This window comes from Mustela putorius, unplaced genomic scaffold (assembly GCF_011764305.1).
Source record: "Mustela putorius furo isolate JIRA1106 unplaced genomic scaffold, ASM1176430v1.1 tig00537243_pilon_pilon_pilon, whole genome shotgun sequence".
Taxonomy (NCBI): Eukaryota; Metazoa; Chordata; class Mammalia; order Carnivora; family Mustelidae; genus Mustela; species Mustela putorius.
Window position 1 is genome coordinate 362,362 of NW_025422382.1, and position 20,648 is coordinate 383,009.

The 20,648-nt window shown below is 37.4% G+C and overlaps 2 protein-coding genes across 3 annotated transcripts in view; one reads left to right on the forward strand and one right to left on the reverse strand.

The window, feature by feature from the left end:
• Nucleotides 1-683: 683 nt before the first annotated feature.
• Nucleotides 684-13,211, reverse strand: THAP10 (THAP domain containing 10). The gene is made up of 3 exons (XM_004758320.3): nt 12,561-13,211; nt 2,352-2,499; nt 684-2,242 (listed from the first exon to the last, which is right to left on the reverse strand). Exons 1-3 carry the CDS (start codon nt 12,987-12,989, stop codon nt 2,052-2,054), a joined length of 768 nt encoding a protein of 255 aa, XP_004758377.1. The 5' UTR covers nt 12,990-13,211; the 3' UTR covers nt 684-2,051.
• Nucleotides 13,212-13,441: 230 nt separating this feature from the next.
• LRRC49 (leucine rich repeat containing 49) overlaps nt 13,442-20,648 on the forward strand; it is a 160,745-nt gene continuing 153,538 nt past the window's right edge. For both annotated transcript variants that reach the window (XM_013059344.2, XM_004758321.3), the window contains exons 1-3: nt 13,442-13,624; nt 14,277-14,333; nt 16,231-16,318. In XM_013059344.2, the coding sequence (XP_012914798.1) occupies nt 13,577-13,624; nt 14,277-14,333; nt 16,231-16,318 (193 nt within the window). In that variant the 5' untranslated portion in view covers nt 13,442-13,576. The remainder of the gene's footprint in view (nt 13,625-14,276; nt 14,334-16,230; nt 16,319-20,648) is intronic.

Here is a 20,648-nt window from a genome sequence, read left to right on the forward strand (position 1 = left end):
AGAGAAAAAGAGAGAAAGAAGAAGGAAGGAAGGAACGCCCTGGAGGAGTGCTTCTTGCACCTCTGGACCCAAATGCTCCCGCTGCCAAGGCAGCCTGCACAAGGATGTCATCTGCACCAGCTGGGACTGCCCCATCTTCTATAGGTGCAAGGAGGAGTGGAAGGACCTGGAAGACCAGGAGCAGCTTCTGAGGAACTTTGGCCCCTCTGGCCCTGAGGCCTGGTGGCCTCTGACAGGGGCAGCTTCTCACTAGGGCTGGGGGTGGTGGAGGGGGCAGTACTGGTGGGGAACTAATAAAGTTCAGGCCTTTTGTTTAAAAAAAAAGGAAGGGGGGCGCCTGGGTGGCTCAGTGGATTAAGCCGCTGCCTTCGGCTCGGGTCATGATCTCGGTGTCCTGGGATCGAGCCCCGCATCGGGCTCTTTGCTCAGCGGGAGCCTGCTTCTCTCTCTCTCTCTGCCTGACTCTCCGCCTACTTGTGATTTCTCTCTCTGTCAAATAAATAATAAATAAAAATCTTTAAAAAAAATAAAATAAAAATAAAAAATAAAAAAAAAGGAAGGAAGGAAGGAAGGGAGGAAGGAAGAAAGGTAGATAGGTTATGGTTGTCAAAGTTGTTTAACACATAAAAATGAAGTAAACCCCTGGCAGTGAAATTTGGGGATGAAAGGGCATATGACATTCATTATAATTAATTATTTTATTAATTATATGATTGTAATTAATTAAGGTGGTAGGCTGTTTAAAAGCTCAAGAAACGAACAACAGGTACTTACTGATAGCATTTAGCTTCAGAAGGTTTATATGCTTAATTTTAAAACACAATGTTCTCTCAAAACACCAAGTAGTCATCTCAAATTCAAGCCAAAGAAACAGTAACAACAACAACAACAACAATAGTGTTATGTGTTTAGATAATCATTGTTCAGGCTCACTTCTATTAATATTTTATTTTATTATTCTTTTTAATAAAATTATACCGTTCAAATTAAGTCACACATGAAATTAGCTTTGAAAGAAAATCACTTTGGTATATTATTTAAACCTTCTAGGATAAAATGCATGCAAGGTCTTCCAATCATGCGCAATTAACAAGACATGTGAGGTATAAAATGGACATTTATTTTTATTACTCTCAGTAGAAGATCAGAATTATAGTAAGTTTCTCAGAAACAACTGTAACAAATTACTTCATGGTACAAAACTGCTTTAGAAACTTTCCTGGTAAATGGCAGATGGGGCAGCTATGTTTCACACCATTAGTTCCCAAATGTAGAATTTGATAGAATGGTATTAATGAGAAAAACCCAATTTTTGAAATTGGGATATGTTAGAAATATAATACTTTTTTTTTTGCATGATGTTAATAATTTCAATCTAAATTAATCAAGCTCATTGGTTCGTTGTAATAGGAACCAATGCAAGTAGATTTCATTAACAAGGCAATCCAAGTATATGCAACTCTATCCATGTTTAAATTTATTCCCTTCCAAAATTTTCTGTAAGAGCCATAACTTCACCAGAAATGCTCATAGGGACTGATCTATAGATCCAATAGTATTATGAATGGGCAAACTAATAAATATACAACATAAAAAAGTAATAATCAAGGATAAGTCTCCTGGCTCCCAAATCATTTCATAGTACCACACTTGCCTGTGCTTACTACTACCTTCAAGTTATTTAGAAGAGTGACACTCTAACTTGTGAATGTCCTATAAGACCCATATGAGTGTTGCTTCTGCAGTAAGCTTAAATATTCAGTGCTTAATCTTGATCTGGAAATGCTATTGTGCATGTTGTCTTATATCTCGATTTCCACCAAAAGGATAAAAAGAAAAAAGAAACAAGAGATGAAAGTAGGAGGTGGGGAGGTTTGTGGGCAGGATTAGCTTCGTTATCTTGGCAGGTGGACACATTTTTGCCTTAGAGCTGAACCAATTTTGCTGATACTCAATTATCCCAAAGTGAAAGATTTGCAAGAGCAAAGAAGTAATTATGTGAGTGAACATCTGAAAACCTATGGGACATCAAGTCCTTTGACGTTGCATTTTTAACAGGACTCTTCTTTCACCTGCACTGCTATATAAGACAAATCGCTCTGCTCACTCTTGACATCCCAGTCTGCATCTGGGTCACTGGAGTAAATGTCAAAGACGGAGGCACTTCTAGACTGCAATCCCTCGGTCTGAGTAGTGGAGTTACACAATTGTTTTCCGAACACTTTCACTTTGGCCTGAATACCTGAAAGAGAATAAACACATTTGCCTGTGAATTACATTTTGCTTGTTATTTATCTTTCATATACAAAAGATCAATTCAATGATCAGTCAGTTGAAGAGTCCAAACGTACCAACGCTGCGGTGAGGGGGCCTTTTCAGAGACATTTGTGTACTTTTATGCACTGGGCCGTCTTCACAGTGAGTAGGTACTGAAGTGACACCATAAGATAGATTATTAGCAGGGACTTGTGTTTGTTTAACTTCATTTTCACATGTAATCTAAAAATATAAACCAGAGGAGAACCATATCAAAGGTAGCCTAATGAGTATGGTTTTATCTTTCAAAAGGGAGAAGTAGTAAAAGAGTATAAATAATAGTTTTCAAGGTCACATATTAGGAAGACTGGAATTGGAACCCAGGCAAGTTGGCTCCAAAGTCCAAGTTCGTAAGAACTCTGCCATACTGTTGTTTACTATTTGTAAATCATAAATTGCCAACATTCTGGGTAAACAGAAATATTTAAGTTATTATTTGCTTACAACTCATTATTTTTCCCTAAATCAATAGCTGTGAGAGCTAATACTACTTGTATTAAATTATTGGATATCCTAGCAGTAGCATTATTCTGGAAAGCCTCATCATCGGTCTTTTGTACTTTATAGAGAAATACTTAAACAAAATAATATGGCTGACTTTAATGTTTTTATGCCTTCCTGAGAAAAATTACAATGTGACATGGAAATTTTGATCTGTGGGGGAAGTAAAAGGTAGAAAGAAAAAGGACTTGGATTCTTAGATGGTAACATTAGCAATTGTACTACTAGGTATTTATCCAAAGGATACAAACATAATGATTCGAAGGGGCATGTGCACCCCAATGTTTATAGCAGCAATGTCCACAATAGCCAAAATATGGAAAGAGCCCAGATGTCCATCAACAAATGGATAAAGATGATGTGGCTATATATATATATATATATATATATATATATATATATATATATAGTGGACTATTACTCAGCCATCAAATAGAATGATAGAATGGAATCTCCCATATGCAATGACATGGATGGAACTAGAAGGTATTATGCTAAGCTAAATAAAATAATAAATATTATTTCTTATAATATTATTATAATAATATTATATAATAATGATATTAAAAATATTAAATAATAGTATTATTTCTCTGAGTAGTCACAGAAAGACAAATACCATATGATTTCACTCACATGTAGAATTCAAGAAACAGAACAGATGAACACAGGGGAAGGGAAGGAAAAATAAAATAAGATGAAAACAGAGAGGGAAGCAAACCATAAGAGACGCTTAACTATGGAGAGCAAGCAGGGTTGCTGGAAGGGAGGTGCTGGGGATGGGGTAACTGGGTGATGGGAATTAGGGAGGGCACTTGATGGAGTGAGCCCTGGGTGTTCTATGCAACTAATGAATCACCACTGAAAAATATTTTAGCTGGCTTCCATAGTTGCTGGAACATAGGCCATTAACACCCAAGTTAAAGAAACTGTGAAGAAACTTTTGTGAAGAATCCCTTTGTTGTAGTTTGTTTTTTTTTTAAGATTTTTATTTATTTATTTATGAGAGAGAAGCAGAGGCAGAGAAAGAAATAGGTTCCCCACGGAGCAGGAGCCTGGCATGGGACTCGAACCCAGGTCCCCAGGATCGTGACCTGAACTGAAGGCAGAAGCTTACCTGACTGAGCCATCCAGGTGCCCTGAAGAGTGTTTTTGTAACAGGAATAATTATACCTAATATTACTGAGGACTTAAATCAAAATATAAGGCTTACCTTTTCATTTGTGTCTATGAAATTATGAACAATTTCTATTGGCTGTATCTACTTCTAAGCCAAGCATTATAAAAATCTATAATAAGTAATATTTCTTTAGAAAACAGGTTTATGCCTGGAAAAATGGCATTTTAGGAACTTAATCAGGCTTTTAAAAATGACTTCTGTTCCCATTAGAGTAATAATTTTTATCACTGAGAAAAATTTGCGCCAGAGAAGCAAAAATAAACTAAAAATTAGCCATCATCTCTTTATCTGTAGCTAACAACTTTGTATTTTAGAACTTTTTTGGTCTTTTCCATATATGTTTTTTTAATTGGAATTATCTGTTTTATAACCTTGTTTTTTCCTTAATATATCATGTTTCAATGTTATTAAATATTCTACATAATTTTTATGGCTGTATAACATCTATTGCATAGATACACTATAACCTATTAAAATAATCTATATTAGAATTTTTAAAAAAGATTTTATTTATTTATTTGACAGAGAGAGAGATCACAAGTAGGCAGAGAGGCAGGCAGGGTGGGGGCAGGATCCCGCTAAGCAGAGAGCCCGATGTGGGGCTTGATCCCAGGACCCTGAGATCATGACCTGAGCCGGAGGCAGAGGCCCAACTGACCTGAGCCAGAGGTAGAGGTACAACTCACTGAGCCACCCAGGCGTCCCTATATTAGAAATTTTTGAAAATAAATCTTTTGTGCACATATCTGATTATTTCTTCTTCATATTAAAAGGTTAAAACACAGAATTTCCAAATACATCATTGATCAGCTGGAATATAAGTTAAAAGAAAACATCTGAAATGAGGCAGAAAGAGACTAAAGTTTGGAAATTATAGAAAAGATCACAAGAGACAAAGCATGTAAGATGAGAAAGTATCATATATGATATAAATTGTAGTACCGGAGGAAAAGAGAGAGAAAATGGGACAGAAGCACTGTTTGAGCAAATAATATCTGAAAATTCACCAAAATGGAGAGACGATATTAAGACATGGTTTTACAAAAGTGCTATTTGTATTTATCAAAATAAAAACAAAGAAAGACATGCCTATGCACTTTACAGTAAAACTGGAAAACAAAAAAATATTAGAAGCAGCCAGAGGAAAAAGATACATTCTCTTGAAAGGGGCAATCGGAGGAGAGTAATGCCAAAATTCTGAAGGATTCAGAAAGATCGCAAATAAAAGGATGTAAAAAGATGTCCTATGCCAACGCTAATCTAAAGAAAGCTGATGTTGCTATATTAGCACTACATAACACAAAAACTGTTAGAATTAGAAGATCGAATACATAAATTCAAAATCACAGTGGAAGATTTTTAACATGCCTTTCCCAGTAATTAATACAGTAAGTAGACAAAAATTCAATAAGGATAGAGAACCTGTAAGCACAATTAATAGACATATGTGGAACACATACTCAACTGCAGAACATGCATTCACCTCAAGTGCACATGGAACATTATAAAAACTGATCTATGTTTTGCCTAATACAAGTTTCAATAAATTCAAATGATTAAATTCATATGCTGTAAGCTGTCTGGCCACAGTGTAACTGACCTGGAAATTGATAACAAAAATAGAACTACAAAATGCCTGTATGTTTGGAAATTTAAAAACCCACTTCTAAATTACCCATGAAAAGATAAGAGAGAAATTTAGGATGAAAATAAAAGGATACTTTAAGCTAAAGAATCATATTCTATATCAAAAAACTTATGGGACTCAATGCCATGCTTACAAGGGAATTTATAGTCTTAAGTGCACAAAAGACTATAGAAAAACTAATTAGGCTTAATTAATTTAGAGTAGAATCATTAACATCACACAAAACATTTATTCCACAAAATATTTCTAACATATCCTCATTTCAGAAGTCAGTTTTTCCTATATTAAAACCACTATAGGGAATTCTACAATTGGGAAATAAGCATGTGAAACTCAAATGCCTCTTTGGCTATTAATATGAAAGCTCTGGAAACCCATGATCCAATTTAAACTCTCAAGAAGTTACAAGAACAGTAAATAAAAATTTTTTTAAAAATTCAAAAAGTAGAGGAATCAAGAGTGAGCTATAGGGGCGCCTGGGTGACTCAGTGGGTTAAAGCCTCTGCCTTCGTTTCAGGTCAAACTCAGGGTCCTGGGATTGAGTCCCACATCGGGCTCTCTGCTCAGCAGGGAGCCTGCTTCCTCCCTCTCTCTCTGCTTGCTTCTCTGCCTACTTGTGATCTCTGTCTGTCAAATAAATAAATAAAATCTAAAAAAAAAAAAGAGTGAGCTATAACGTAAACTATGGCACTTGGGTAATAGTGATGGGTCAATGTAGGTTCATCAGTTCTAACGAATGTACCAACTCTGGTGGGGATGTTGATAATGGAGGTGACTGCACATGTGTCTCTATAGTCCCCTCAGTTTTGCTGTGAACCTAAAACTTCTTAAAAAAAAACCCTAAGTCTTACAAAAATAATTTTTAAAATACTGGAAAAAAATTTTAAGATGTTTATTTATTTGACAGAGAGAGACAGAGTAAAAGTGGGGAGGAGAAGGGAGAAGCAGGCTCCCCTTGAGCAGGGAGCCACACAGAGGCCTTGATCCCAGGACCCTGGGATCATGACCTGAACCAAAGGCAGACACTTTATCCACTGAACCACCCAGATGCCCCACTACTAGAAAATTTTCTTAAAAATTTAAGCAGCGGGATAAAATATAAAGTATTTGGAAATTCGTGTTTTGTCTTCACAAAAGCAAGCAAGTTGGTTATTCTGATATTCTTCGCATGAAATACCACATCTTAATATGTACAGATAACTTTAAGTGAAGTTTTCACTTTTTTAACAAGCTTGCTTAATGGAAAAATAGAAGCAAATATGTGTTAATCATTTAGCTCAGTACTATATAAATCTAACCTAGCAACTAAAAAATCAAAGTTGAAAAAAATAAGTACCGGGAAGGAAAAATGACAGAAAATAATGGAAAAAAGAAAAACCAAACCTAGAAAGAAGACCAAGAAGTCCGTTTATTCCTTGAAAAGATTAATAAAAATTGATAAACACCTGATGAAGCAGATAAAAAACTGAAAGAAAAAGCAAAAATCATATAGAATACATACAGATCATATAGCATTTTAAAAGGTAAAAAATTATTATAACTTTGGGTCAATATATTTGAAAACTTTGACAAATTTTTAGAAAAGTGTAATTTATCAAAGTACAGAAACAAAAAACTGAATAGCCCTATAACTGTAAAAAAAAAAGAATCCATCATTAAAAATCTTCCCACAAGGGACACCTGGATGGTCCAGGTGGTTGAGCATCCAACTCTTGGTTTCCTCTCAGGTCGTGATCTCAAGGTCATGAGATCAAGCCATGCAGTGGGCTCTGTTCTTAGCACGGAGTCTGCTTGAAATTCTCTCTGCGCCTCCTGCTTGTGTGCACACACTCTAAAATAAATAAATAAATCTTAAAAAATAATCTTCCCACAGGGAAAACTCCAGGGCTAGGTAAGGACCTGGTATCTTTATCAGCAAACTCTACCAAATATTAATATCAAATTTATTAATGACTATATGCCAATTTTTAGAATCATTTCCAGAGAATGATATGAGGAAATAACTCCACATTAGTCAGCATAATCTTGATACCAAATCTGAGAAAGACATTTTTTTTTCTTTTAAGATTTTCTTTATTTATTTGTCAGACAGACAGAGGCAGGCAGAGGGAGAAGCAGGCTCCCTGCCCAGCAAGAAGTCCAATGTGGGACTCAATCCCAGGATCCTAGGATCATGACCTGAGCTGAAGGCAGATGCTTAACCCTCTGAGCCACCCAGGCACCACTGAGAAAGGCATTTCAAGAAAGAAAAATTACAGACTGAGTTTGTCCATGAACACATATGTAAAAATCCCAAGTATTAGCAAATCAAATCAAGCAATATTTAAAAGAGTAATACACCCTGGCCAAAATGTGTTTATTTCAGCCATGCAAGTTTGGTTCTGTATTTCAAAACCAGGTAATATAATTCACCACAATAACAGAATAACGGACAAAATATATGATCATGAATAGATTCAGAAAAAGCACTTGATCTAATTTAACATCATTTATGATTTACATCTGTAGCAAAAACTAGGAATAGACAGGAGTAAAAAAACTGCAAAAAAAAAAAACTGTAGCAAAAATCATATAAAATGGTAAACTTAAAGGCTTTCCCTCTGGAAATAAGAATGAGAAAAAGGATTCCTCATCACCTTTTTGGTTCCCAACATTGTACTGAATTTCTAGTTAGCATAGCAGGAATAGAAAATAAAAGCACAAACATCAAAAACTATTTGCTGACATGTTATAGACATGTAGAAAGTTGGAAAATATCTATAAATTATTGGAATAAATAGGGTTTCACAAGGTTTCTGGATACAAGGTCAACAAAGATCAATTTATCTACATAAATACATAAAAATAAAATTTTAAATACTGTTTATAATAGCAAAATAAAATAGGAATAAATTTAATAAAAGATGTTCAAAACCTTTACATAGAATGCCATAAAATATTTTTAAGAGGAACATAAGAACCCAGGTAAATGTAGGGATACACTACATTCATGGATTGGAAGAACTGTTATTGTCAATATGTCTTTCTCCCCACATTCACTTATAAATTCCATGTAGCCCCAATCAAATCCCAGTAAATAATTTGTGGGAATTGACAAACCAATTCTAAGATATATATGGAAGTTTAAGGAGCCCCAAATAGCCTAAGACATCTATGAAGATGAAGAAGGTAAGAGAAATTGATTAATTAAATGTTGATTCTTAATATAAGCTACAATAATTAAGATACTATTATACTGTTGCAAAAATATGCAAATTGATAAATGGGCAGAATTTAAAAATGTGGAAACAGATGTAATGTGTACATAGAAACTTAACTAATGACAAAGTTGATGCTATAGGATGAGGAAATGCTAGTCTTTTCAATAGAAGAGGCTGAGTCAATTGGATATGTGGGAAAAAATGAAACTTAAACCCTATCTCACATCATAAACAAAAGTCAATTCTGAATGGGCTGTAGATCTGAATGTAAAAATTAAAAGCAATTAAATTTATAGAAGGCAGTATAAGCGTGTTTTAAGCATTAAACATATAGAAAAATGTTGGTAAGTTGGTTGGCATTAAAATTAAGAATTTCAGTACATCAAAAGACACTATTAAGAAGGAAGAGGCAAAGGCACAGTGGGAGAAGATATTTGAAACATATTCAATTGACAAAGAAAGCCAGAATTTATTAAGAATCCGAAATCAATAAAAGTAAGATAACCCAATAGAAAAATGGGCATATCACCAAAGAGGTTATCCACATGTTCAATTAACATCTGAAAAGGTGTTCCCTTACTAATTTCATTTACAAAATGGGAAATGCAAAGTAAACCACCACTACACACCTTGCAAAAGGACTCAAATGTGGAAGTCTGAGAAACCAAGTGTAGGCAAGAATGAGGAACAATGTAAACTCTCACAGGCTGCTAGAAAAGTGTGAACTGGTATGACTATTTTAAAAAATCGCTTGGAATTATTTATTGAAGTTTAGCATAATACCATGTCCCAGCAACTGAAGGTATATACCATGAGAAATGTGTGCACGTATGAAAAAGACATATTCAAAAATGCATATAGCAGCATTACTTATAATCGCCCCCAAGTGGTAACAACCTAGATGTCCAAATAGAGTAGAATAGAGACATTTTTGGGCATTTTCATACAATATTTATATATATAATAATATAATATATATAATATAATAATTAAAACAATTATTATTGTTTTATATAATAATTAAATAATTATATATAATATATATAATAATTAAAACAAATTTCCGATATATATGAAACTATATAGATGAACCTCACAAATATATTGTTGAACAAAGAAGCCAGAGGCAAGAAATGCCTATATAATGGTTCTATTTTATGAGGCTTACAAAAAAAAAAAAAAGCAAACTTGTTTTCTCCAAGGAGTGAAGGCTTCAGCTCAGGTGATACAGGGGTCCCTGGGTTGCTAGCAGTGTTCGATTTCTTGCTGTCTAGTGGCTACACTTGTTCAGTCTGTGTTAATTTAATGACAATATTTGTCCACTTCCGTGCATATTTTTACATTTCAATTAGACAATTTAAAAAATACAGCTGGATAAAAAATAAGAAGGAAAATAATCACAGCCTCATGAAGTAAGATATCAGATAGTACATAGTACTCCTCAGAGCCCCCTTTCTCCTGGGAGATGGTCCCTAATCTTTTCTCAAGCTCCCTGCAGATAGGGAATATTCAGTTATATTTATCCACATAAAACCCAACTATCCAGAACAGTATCTATAATAGCCCTCTATAAATGTTATACAATGCCTGGAAATTGGATTTTTAGTCAGTTGCTCCTGGAATTGGAAAAACAGTGAGTGGGGAAAGGAGCCAGAGGTTGCACAAGTACTTTCTTAGCAATGTTTCTAGGGCTACTCAATCCAGACCTGGCTAAAAATATATTGCTATCAACTCTAAACTCTTTTTAACCTTATATACTTCTAAAGTAACTATTACTTAGTTTCCTAATAAACAGCAAGTATATTAATTGCATTAATATGGATTGTTAGAAATGTTGGCTAGATATATTAATATATATAATATTCTAATAGCAAAGTAGGTTTGGTATGTACTCTGGATCTCCTCAAGGTTAGCCTTTGTTATAAAATCTTTGATTGTTTCACTAGGCTGGCTTTTCTTCTCCTGAGTTTTGATAGGGTGGTATAATTATGAGGAAGTAAAAAGGTAAAAGGGTGTGCATGGCATGTTCAATGCTCCTTTTACTACATATTTGAATTTGTGTATTATATATGTGCTTAGGTAAAGGTTGGATGAGTGTGATAGTGGACAGATAATTAAAGGAAGGGGCAGATGTCTTGACTGGTACACAGCCTGGTGAGAAGGGCAGCTGGCTGAGAACTGAAAATTCCATTATAGTACAAAAAAGTGTTCTTAGAGTCTCATAATCACTACACAAATATTTATTGAATTCCTAAAATTTGCGAAATATTGTCTAGGTACTGCCAATACAATAATGAACATGTCAGATAGGACCCCTGCTCTCACGGAGCTTACATTCTAATGTGAAGACAGACATTAAGCAAATGACACAATTATTTCATGACAACTGTGATGTGTTATTGAAGTATGTATGATACCAAAGCATATGAACTATATGAAGAATGAAAATATATAATTAGGGGACCAAAGGGGAAGGATGTTTGAATTGATTTTTGAAGTAAAAAGACTTAATTGATGATAATGGGGAATGGGAGGAGCATAATTCCAGGGCATTACATGAAACAAATGAGTGAAGGCTTGTTGGTAGGAAGGAACATAGCATGTTCAAAAATGGAAAAGATCAACATGACTGGTGTATATGGCGCAACAAGGGACAGTGGCCTTGGATAGGACTAGTATGGTAGGCAAAAAGCGTGCAAGGACACGTAGGATGTGTTAGTAATTTTGCTCTTAATCCTAGTAATACCAGGATACCTTAAAAGTGTCTTAAGCATGCATTCCAATGTAGGAAGCAGGCTGGTATTTCAGAAAGTGTTTTGGTCTGGCAATTGGATCTAGAGCAACTATTACAGGCCTGTGAGGAAATTCTTAATCTCCTGGATTGACATCCTTGTGTATAAAGTTTGAGTCTGGGCTAAAGAGGGCTTAGTCAAAGCCAAAATGTCAGTTACGGATCAGCTGACGATCACTTGGTGAACTTTCCCATCTCTCGAAATGGATACCTTTTAGATCCAACCAAAAGTCGTAATTTAATCTCTGGGATGGTGATAGGGCTGATGCTTGATTATCTCAAAGAAGGCTGGGCAGTCTTCATTAAGATGGGAAGTGGGAAGAAGATCTGGTGCCCGGATGCAAAACAAGTCTAGTCCGTGCTTGTGAGGACTAGTCAGGCAGCAGAAGAGGGCAAGGTGAGAACATGAAGCTCACTAGGATGTTTTAACTTACAGGGAGCGAGTCAAGAGGAAGTTGAGGGGCGCGAAGAGATATATCAGCAAACCCCATTTTCATCCGTGGCTCCACAACCCCCCTTCCCTCACCATATTGGCAGTTAAAATCATTTCCTAAAGCTCAGGTTAATGTCGAGCAAGAACAGTTACAAGCATCCTTTTCCTTGAGATTTGCGCAAATGGGACCCTTTTTATTTAAAAAGTCTGCAGCGGACCGTGAAGGCGACTCTATAATCTAAAGGATGAGAGTGTGCGTTTGTGGGAGTCCGAGGGAGGGAGGATGAGGCAGAAGCAAACTATGTAACTCCCCAGCGTTCATGTCAAACAGGACCTGGCGATCCCCGCTACAGCACCCTCCTAATCTTACGGATGGGAAAACGGAACCCTTCGAGGGGAGATGACCCTCCCCAGGTGACACTAGTGGCACAGCCGAGCCACAGTCTGGGGGTCCTTCCGCGACCCTCGGTGGACTTCTGATGTCCCTTTACCTGTGAAGGCGCAGCCCTCTTCCTGGCCCGGAGGAGCGTACAGGAGGCTGGCCGCGGGGCGGCCTCTGCCTGCCTGCCTGCCTGGGGCTCTCCTCCCTTTTCGGGGCCGCCCGCGTGTTCTCCCTCTTCTTCCCCCTTAGGTGCCGGGGCGGACACCCGGTGCAGGGTGGGCACGGCGCCCGCTACGAGCCTCAGGCGCTGGGAGAAGCGCAGGTTCTTCTGGATAACCGAAGAGACGTCGAAACAGGCCGGAGCGAAGTGGTCCGAGCAGATGACAGAGCGGTCATTGCCCCCGTACCAGTCGGCGCGGCGGCCCCGCACGAAGCGGTCCCACAGCAGCCGCACCGCCCGGTCCTTGGGGAAGCGGAACAGCGACTTCCCGGACTTGGTGGTGTTGCCGCAGTGGGCGGCCACGCAGCGCGCGGGCATCGCCGCGGCCTCAGCCTCCGCACGCCCGCGCGCTCCCAGCCGGGGAGACGCCGGTCCCCCTGCGCCAGGCCGCGCGGCGCGGCGCCTCGTGCGTGCCCCTACCTCCGGCCACCGGAAGTCCCGAGCTAGGGCCCCACAGGGGAGTACGCGGTGCTCGGATATCGGCCTCCGTCCGCCCGCGGCGGTCCTCCCCGGAGAGCAGGGCGCCACCGGCAGCGGGATCCAAATTTCGCGCGGGCCGAACTGAGGTGGGCCGTAAAGAGGGACGGACCGGAAGTGGTGGTTGTCACAGCTACCGAGGCGGCCGGCCTCTTCCCCGTGTCCTCCTCCCCACACTCCCGCTCCGTTTGCACGAGGCCAGGAAAGCAGGACGAGGAAGTGCGGACGCACCGGACCCCAGCAAACATCAGCGGAGGCTCTACCGACCGGGTAGGCCCCGCGATTTGGGAGAGGACCAGACCGGAAATGGTCGTCTCCATGGTAACCCCTGAGCGGGTTGCCTGGGAGATGACCCCTTTCGGTGTCTGAGTCTCCGCTGTATCGTCGCTTCCAAGGCAGATCTAACAGATCCTGGACTGTCTCCTGCCATGATTCCCGGGAAGTACCGCTCTGTTTCTGGCCGGGCTGCGAATAACGTAGGTTGGGTCTCGTGCCTTCCCTTCTCCCCCCGTTCGTATCGTTCTTTCTGACTGGCGTCTTTGTCCTAGGTGATGGGCTGTATTATTGGGACCAGGATCGCTGAATCCACTCAAGCTATTGTCTGACCGAGGCTTGAGATTCGTGGACTGGACCAAGGCACTTGGAGGGTATTTAAGATTGTGTGATGGGTAGTCAAAGTCTTGTCCAGGTTCTTGGCTTCCAGAAGGTGGAGCTGGTCTGCTGTGAAAGGCTAAGACTCATTTCACTTCTTTTAACCAGTCGGTTTCCCACCCCTTCTCTTATTTAAGGGGGGGAAAAATGTATTATTGATAGGCACTCCACCTCCTTCACCTGTCCTATTGAGATATTTACGTAGACTTGAAATGGCAAGTGTCAGATACCTCAGGTTATAAGGTGGAGGGTTACATCGCTGCAGACATCTTGGGAAATAAATCACAGGGAAACCTTTTAATTCTTAGTCGCGATTTTATTGTTTTCAGCAGATCGTCAGAACATGATCATTTACCACAAACGAAAAGCAAGCATTCTGTTTTATACTAAGTGTTTGTTATCTGTACCAGTTTGGGGAGAAATATGTGTGTATTTAAATTAAGAGCGTATTTTATGCTATAATTTTTTACGTTGCAGGTGAATTGTGGGCTTCATCTGGTTATTCAAACATCGTCGCTTCCTGAAAAAAGCAAAGTAAGATTTAAGCAGATTTATATTTAAATCGAAGATAAATTATTTTATAACCTACACAAATAACAGCATGATTTAAAGAGTAGAGCTAAAATAATTTTTATTCTCTGCCCACCTAAAGTAAAAAAACCTCTTTAAAAAACTGATTCTTACTTCACCGATTACAAGAGGTGGGTTTTGTTTTGTTTTGTTTTTTATATTTAAACATGTCTTAAGTCAGGATTCTTCTTAAAATTGATGGCACATCATAATCGAATTAGGAAAGTTTTTTTCTTTCTTAGTAGTGAGTAAAATGATGGTATGTCTTGCTACTGATGGCATCTTATAATGGATAAAATGTAATAATATGGGGGATATATCTACAGATTCCATTTATAATCAGGTGAGAACATAATAGATTAGCAGTGAAACTATATTGGGCTTAATACTATTTAGAAGTTAAGATGTAAACACAAGATTCTTTTTTCCCAGATTTGCATACAATATCCGCTGGCCTTTCCATTATTTCTAGCTTTAGATCTGATTTTTGAGATACATGTTTTTCTTTCCCTCCTGTCTCACCTCAGCACTCAGACCTACTCATCTACCTCCCACAGAACTGTCTCAAGACACAAAACAATTTTTCCTCCTTTGCCCAAGTTGGATAGCTCCAGCCATCACAATTCAGTTTTTTCCCTAAAAGATTGTTCAGTAGATGTCACTAGGGGAACTCTAAAGTGAAGGACAGAGTTTACAAACAACAGCATGAGGAGGGTAAGGAGGGGCATGAAGAGGGTTGACGGAAGGACACCGTTAGTCGAGGAGGCAGTAGTTGATTACATTAAATGTGAAAATAAACCCTTGAAAAATAGACCATTTGATCATCTTGAATAAATAGCAATTAGCTAGATTAATTGAAAATGTTCTTTATTATAATTGGACATAATGGATCCTTGCCAAAGTTTTGCTAATTGATTTTGCTGGAAAAATCCCTTTTTATCATTCTAATGTATTTCTAAGAACTATGTGCCTTGTCCAGATTCTTTTCAAACCATTTACTTTCTCTAGAGTGGACATATGTTCTGAGAAAATACCTTCAGCTCATATAATTCATACAGTTATAGAACAAATGCTGTTATAATGTTTATTATGGATGAATCAGAAGCATATAACTCTTTTATGATACATATTTAGGGTTTTTTGCTGGCTAATCACGAGGTTGTTTTTTTTTTCCCTCAGTCCTATCAAATAATTTAAAATCAATTTAGAGAATACCCTTCTTAGAAGGTTTAGATATACAGTTTTATTACACTTGGATTCTTAAAAGGAATTCTGATGATAAAAACTGATATTTTTTCAACGGAATTTACTTTTTGTTATATGATTTTTGCTTTTGTTTTCTAGAAAATGGTTCTTTTAATCATTGTATTTGTGGTGAGCGTATGGAGGAATTGCAAGTGGTTTATAGCATAGTTTCATCTGACCCCATGAAATTGACTGTGTGTGTGCGTTTGTGTGTGCACTAAAAACTCTTAACATAAAAGTTTCCATTTTAGCCATTTTAAGTTGTACAAATCTGTGATATTAAATACATTCATAAGGTTGTGCAGCCATCAGCAGTGTGTAGTTCCAGAACTTTTGTCACTCAAAAGGGAGTCCCTGTACCGATTAAACAATCACTCCCCATTCCCCCTTTCCACTCCCTTTGAAAACCACAAATCTATTTTCTGTCTCTTTAGATTTTTTTATTATCAGTTTTTCATAGATGGAATCCTATGCCATGTGCCATTTTATGTCTCTCTTCTTTCACTCAGCATGTTTTCAAGGTTCATCTGTGTTGTGTCTTGTGTCAGTATTGTACATAATTTTATAATTATCTTCATGACTTACTGTTAAATTTCCCCCCAAATATGTCTTTTAGGTTGAATTCAAGCTAAATAAAGAAACGCCATCATTCTCTGGTCGACTCTTACAACATGATCTTGAAAGAAACTACTCAAGTAGACAAGGTATTGTCAGCAAGTAGAGATCAGATATGTCTTATCTTATTTGAGTAATATTGCTTAATAATCTTGACTACGTAAATCCAAATAGACCTGAATTAAAAATGAAATGGTTCATTAACCAATGGTTCACTGATCAAATTGGTTTGGTATTTATTTGGATCAGAATTGATTTTATATATACAACATGGTAGATTATTTCCAATAGAAAAAGCAGTTGTACTGTAGTTCAAGGCTGGGTTATGCACAACAGAATGGGAAGGAATCTTCCAAATACTGTTTTAGAACTAGGAAAAATGCCTACCTAATGAGAGTAAGAGTATGGGAACACATATGTCTTGGAAATAAGGGAACAGTGGAAAGAGTGAAAAGTCAGGAGTAGAAAAGAAAATCTCCCTTACTAACATATATAATTATAGATATTTATATCAAAGGCCTTACACTTTAGTGTGCCATCACCTGAGATTTTATTAGAAAGGCAGGTTCTTAGTACTCCCCTTCCTTTCTTCCTCTTCCCCATTCTGATTTTGTAGGTCTCAAGTGGGATTTGGAAGTGTGCATTTTATTTTTTTAATTAATTATTTTTATTAACATAAATGTATTTTTTGCCCCAGGGGTACAGGTCTGTGAATTGTCAGGATTACACATTTCATAGCACTCACCATTGCACATACCCTTCCCAATGTCCATGGAAATGTACATTTTTAATGTCTCAAGGGATTCTGACAGATGTGGTTTGTGGACCACCCTTTGAAAAACAGTGCCTTATATGATCTGGTTATATTTCTGAAATGAGTTTTTCAGTTCAAGGAGAAATTTCCTTTAGACATTTGAATGGTTAGTTGGCTGTTAACAACTGCTAGCCATCTGTGATGGGCTAATGTTAAGCACTACAGAATCCTTGTATACTGTACCATCTGCACCTCCTAGGAGTTTTATGAGGGGGTTGATCTGTATAGGCAGGCCCAGATTGTTCATCTCATTACTGCACGAACGTATGGTCATCTTGAATGTTGGATTAGTTTTCTTTTTTTGTTTTGTTACTTTTGGACTTTCCTCTTAGGCCTGTCTAATTTGAGATGACTTTTTCTTTTTCTTTTTTAAAGATTTTATTTTATTTTATTTTATTTTTTTAAAGATTTTATTTATTTATTTGACAGAGAGAGATGACAAGCAGGCAGAGAGGCAGGCAGAGAGAGAGGAGGAAGCAGGCTCCCCGCTGAACAGAGAGCCCGATGCGGGGCTCGATCCCAGGACTCTGGGATCATGACCTGAGCAGAAGGCAGAGGCTTAACCCTCTGAGCCACCTAGGCACCCCTGACTTTTCTCTTTCTTATATCCTACAATCTAGTCTTGGCCAAGTGCTAGACATGGCATCAATGTAACTGCAGTTCCACACTACGGGGAGCATCTGTCTTGCTCTCTTCGGTTCAGTTCACTACATATTTATTGAGTATATGCTATGTGCTAGATATTGTATTAGGAGCAGAGTTATAACTGTGAAATTGAGAATTCTCAAGCAAGATTCTTTATGTTTGCATTACGAATTTCCTTAACATTTTTATATAATAATATCTTATATGTGTTTTCTAAGTCCTGAGTCAAACTTACATACTTTTCCCAACCTATTCTCAAGTTAGAAGAAGAGTTTGTCATACAGATTTCTGGATGACTGGCCAGGTAAATTTATTTAAATGATAAGGTATTACTAGAGATTTGCTCTGAGGAAATAGAATAGAGCACTGAATTGTGAACCTAAGAGATAAATAAAGTTTCATACATAAGTAATGACTCATGAAATACAAAATTCTTTAGGGAAAAATAAAACTTTTTTTTCATTGAAGGATTTCATTCAAAATTGTTCTCTGTGACAGGCTATTCATTTATACCCTGTTCTTTCCAAATGTGCATCCTCCATAGTTCCAGGCAATTTCATGCAAAGGAGACCCATGTGGCATATAGCTGTTTTTTTCTACTTATGTACTTACCATTCTGCCTGCAAAGACATAAAACTTTGGCAAAATTATAAGTAGCATTTATCAAGAAGGTTTGGGAATTTTTCTCTAATAAACTGCATTCTGATATCTAATCATAATTTCACCCATTTCCCTTTTTTTCTCAATTTTTCCAAAATTAATTAAGCTTAATAGCCCATCAGCATAAATTAATCAATGGTACTCTCAGTTTAAAGGAAAGAAGCTGAATATTTTAGTTAGACTGGTAAATTTAAAACTTGGTATGTATATTTTTTGGGGCTTTTTAGATTATTGTTAAATCCTTGGGATTTTATAAGTGCCAGATATTCCAAGGATACAATAAAATCTCAGTTAACCAGGGCGCCTGGGTGGCTCAGTGGGTTAAGCCGCTGCCTTCGGCTCAGGTCATGATCTCAGGGTCCTGGGATCGAGTCCCGCATCGGGCTCTCTGCTCAGCAGGGAGCCTGCTTCCTCCTCTCTCTCTCTCTGCCTGCCTCTCTGCCTACTTGTGATCTCTCTCTGTCAAATAAATAAATAAAATCTTTAAAAAAAAAAAATCTCAGTTAACCAGAATTTAACTTATTAGCTCCCTTAATTAAGAATTCCAAAATGTGTATATAGAGAGGAAGATTCAGGGCTTCATTCTTAAAATCATGATAGATCAGTGGAAAACCTAGAATCAGTATCTCAAAGGTAAGGCTGAGTGGCCAGTCATACAGGACCATGCACTGTATCATCCATCCACCCATCTTTCCATCTATCCACTTACCCATCCATTTACCCATCTGTTCATCTGTGTATGTAGTATGCAGTGCAATGAAGGTTCTTTTTGAATATAGACCGTTATTGAAAGAATGGTCAGCATTTTTTTTTAAAGATTTATTTATTTATTTGAGAAAAAGAGCATGAGATAATGCAGGGGGTGTGAAGAGGGAGAGAGAACCTCAAGCAGACTCTGCACTGAGTACAGAGCTCGACATGTGGTTCCATCTCACGACCCTGAGACCATGACCCTGAGATCATGACCGGAGCCGAAACCAAGAGTTGGGCACTTAACCAACTAAGCCCCCCAGGTGCCCCCAATCTGCATTTTTATACCAAAATACAAGACTTTGATTTTCTTTCTTTCTTTTTTTTTTTTTTAACAGAAATAGCATATGCGAAATAGATTTCCACTTAACTTTTAGTAAATTGGAAAATCAATTAGTTTATTGATTCCTTGGATTCAGGCAAGAATATAAAGAATGTAAAATGAGGTCTATCTCCCAAAGAGATCACAAATTTGTGGGGAAAACAGGGGCTTCATATCCAGTAAATTAAATAGTGACATATGAAATAAAGGAAATGTTTCAATTAAAATTCTGCCACATTGTAATGTGGTTTATATGTAGGGTGAAACATCCCACAAATATATGTAGGTGTTTGATATACAAATTCATATTTGTTTGATATACAAATATATAAATATATATGCATATATCTGCATAAGTATGTGGATGTGTCAGTCATAGATCACTCGTTTCCAGTCATTTAAAGGATCTTGTTTGTAGGTTTTAAGGTGTTTCTTCCTAATTGTTGTCATTCGTTGCTGTATCTTGAGAGATATATATCACACTGATCGTGATAGTGAGCTCCTCGAGGGGATAGGTATTATGACTTCTGTGCATAATAGGAACTGAAAAGTGCAAGGATAAAATTTGCCTTGAGCATAAATGAATCTTCACTTTGATTATTTCCTGTATACCCCAAGTCTTTGAAAGTTTCAGTCTGCCTCTTAAATTGAGGATTGGCTTGAAGCCTTAACAAAATAATTTTAAAACCTGACTCTGATGCTAAAAACAGAAATCAACGTTGTCCATTGGTTGGAGTTTTACCTGTATCATCTTTAGGTGGACAATTATACCTTACTCAATTAATCCTTAGACTAATTTTTGTTTGTTTCTGTTTTTTTTTTTTTAACTGTCTGAATTTTAATTTCCAAATTGGTTTACTGAATCGTGGTTGCTTTGGTATCCTGCTAGGCACTGAATCCTGTCACAACAGCAGTTCATTGGTGAACATGAGGCCAGTTCTGAGTGATCTACTTGAGAACATCATTGTTAGTTATCTTGATGTTTCATGATACTTAGAAAAGTGGAATATGAGCACTGGTTATTTTGTGCAAGAAGCTAGGTGTGTGATATTTCAATAGATACTTTATGCTTTGTAGACCCATAGAAGCTAGCAAATATTGTTGCTTGACAGCTTTTTAGTAGTATCTATATGAAACTTGATGTTAAGTTTTCATCATATTGTCTCATGGTCTCCCAAAGAGTATGTTAGTTTCCTAGATTTGGTTTTTTCTTTTCACCTATTGGTCT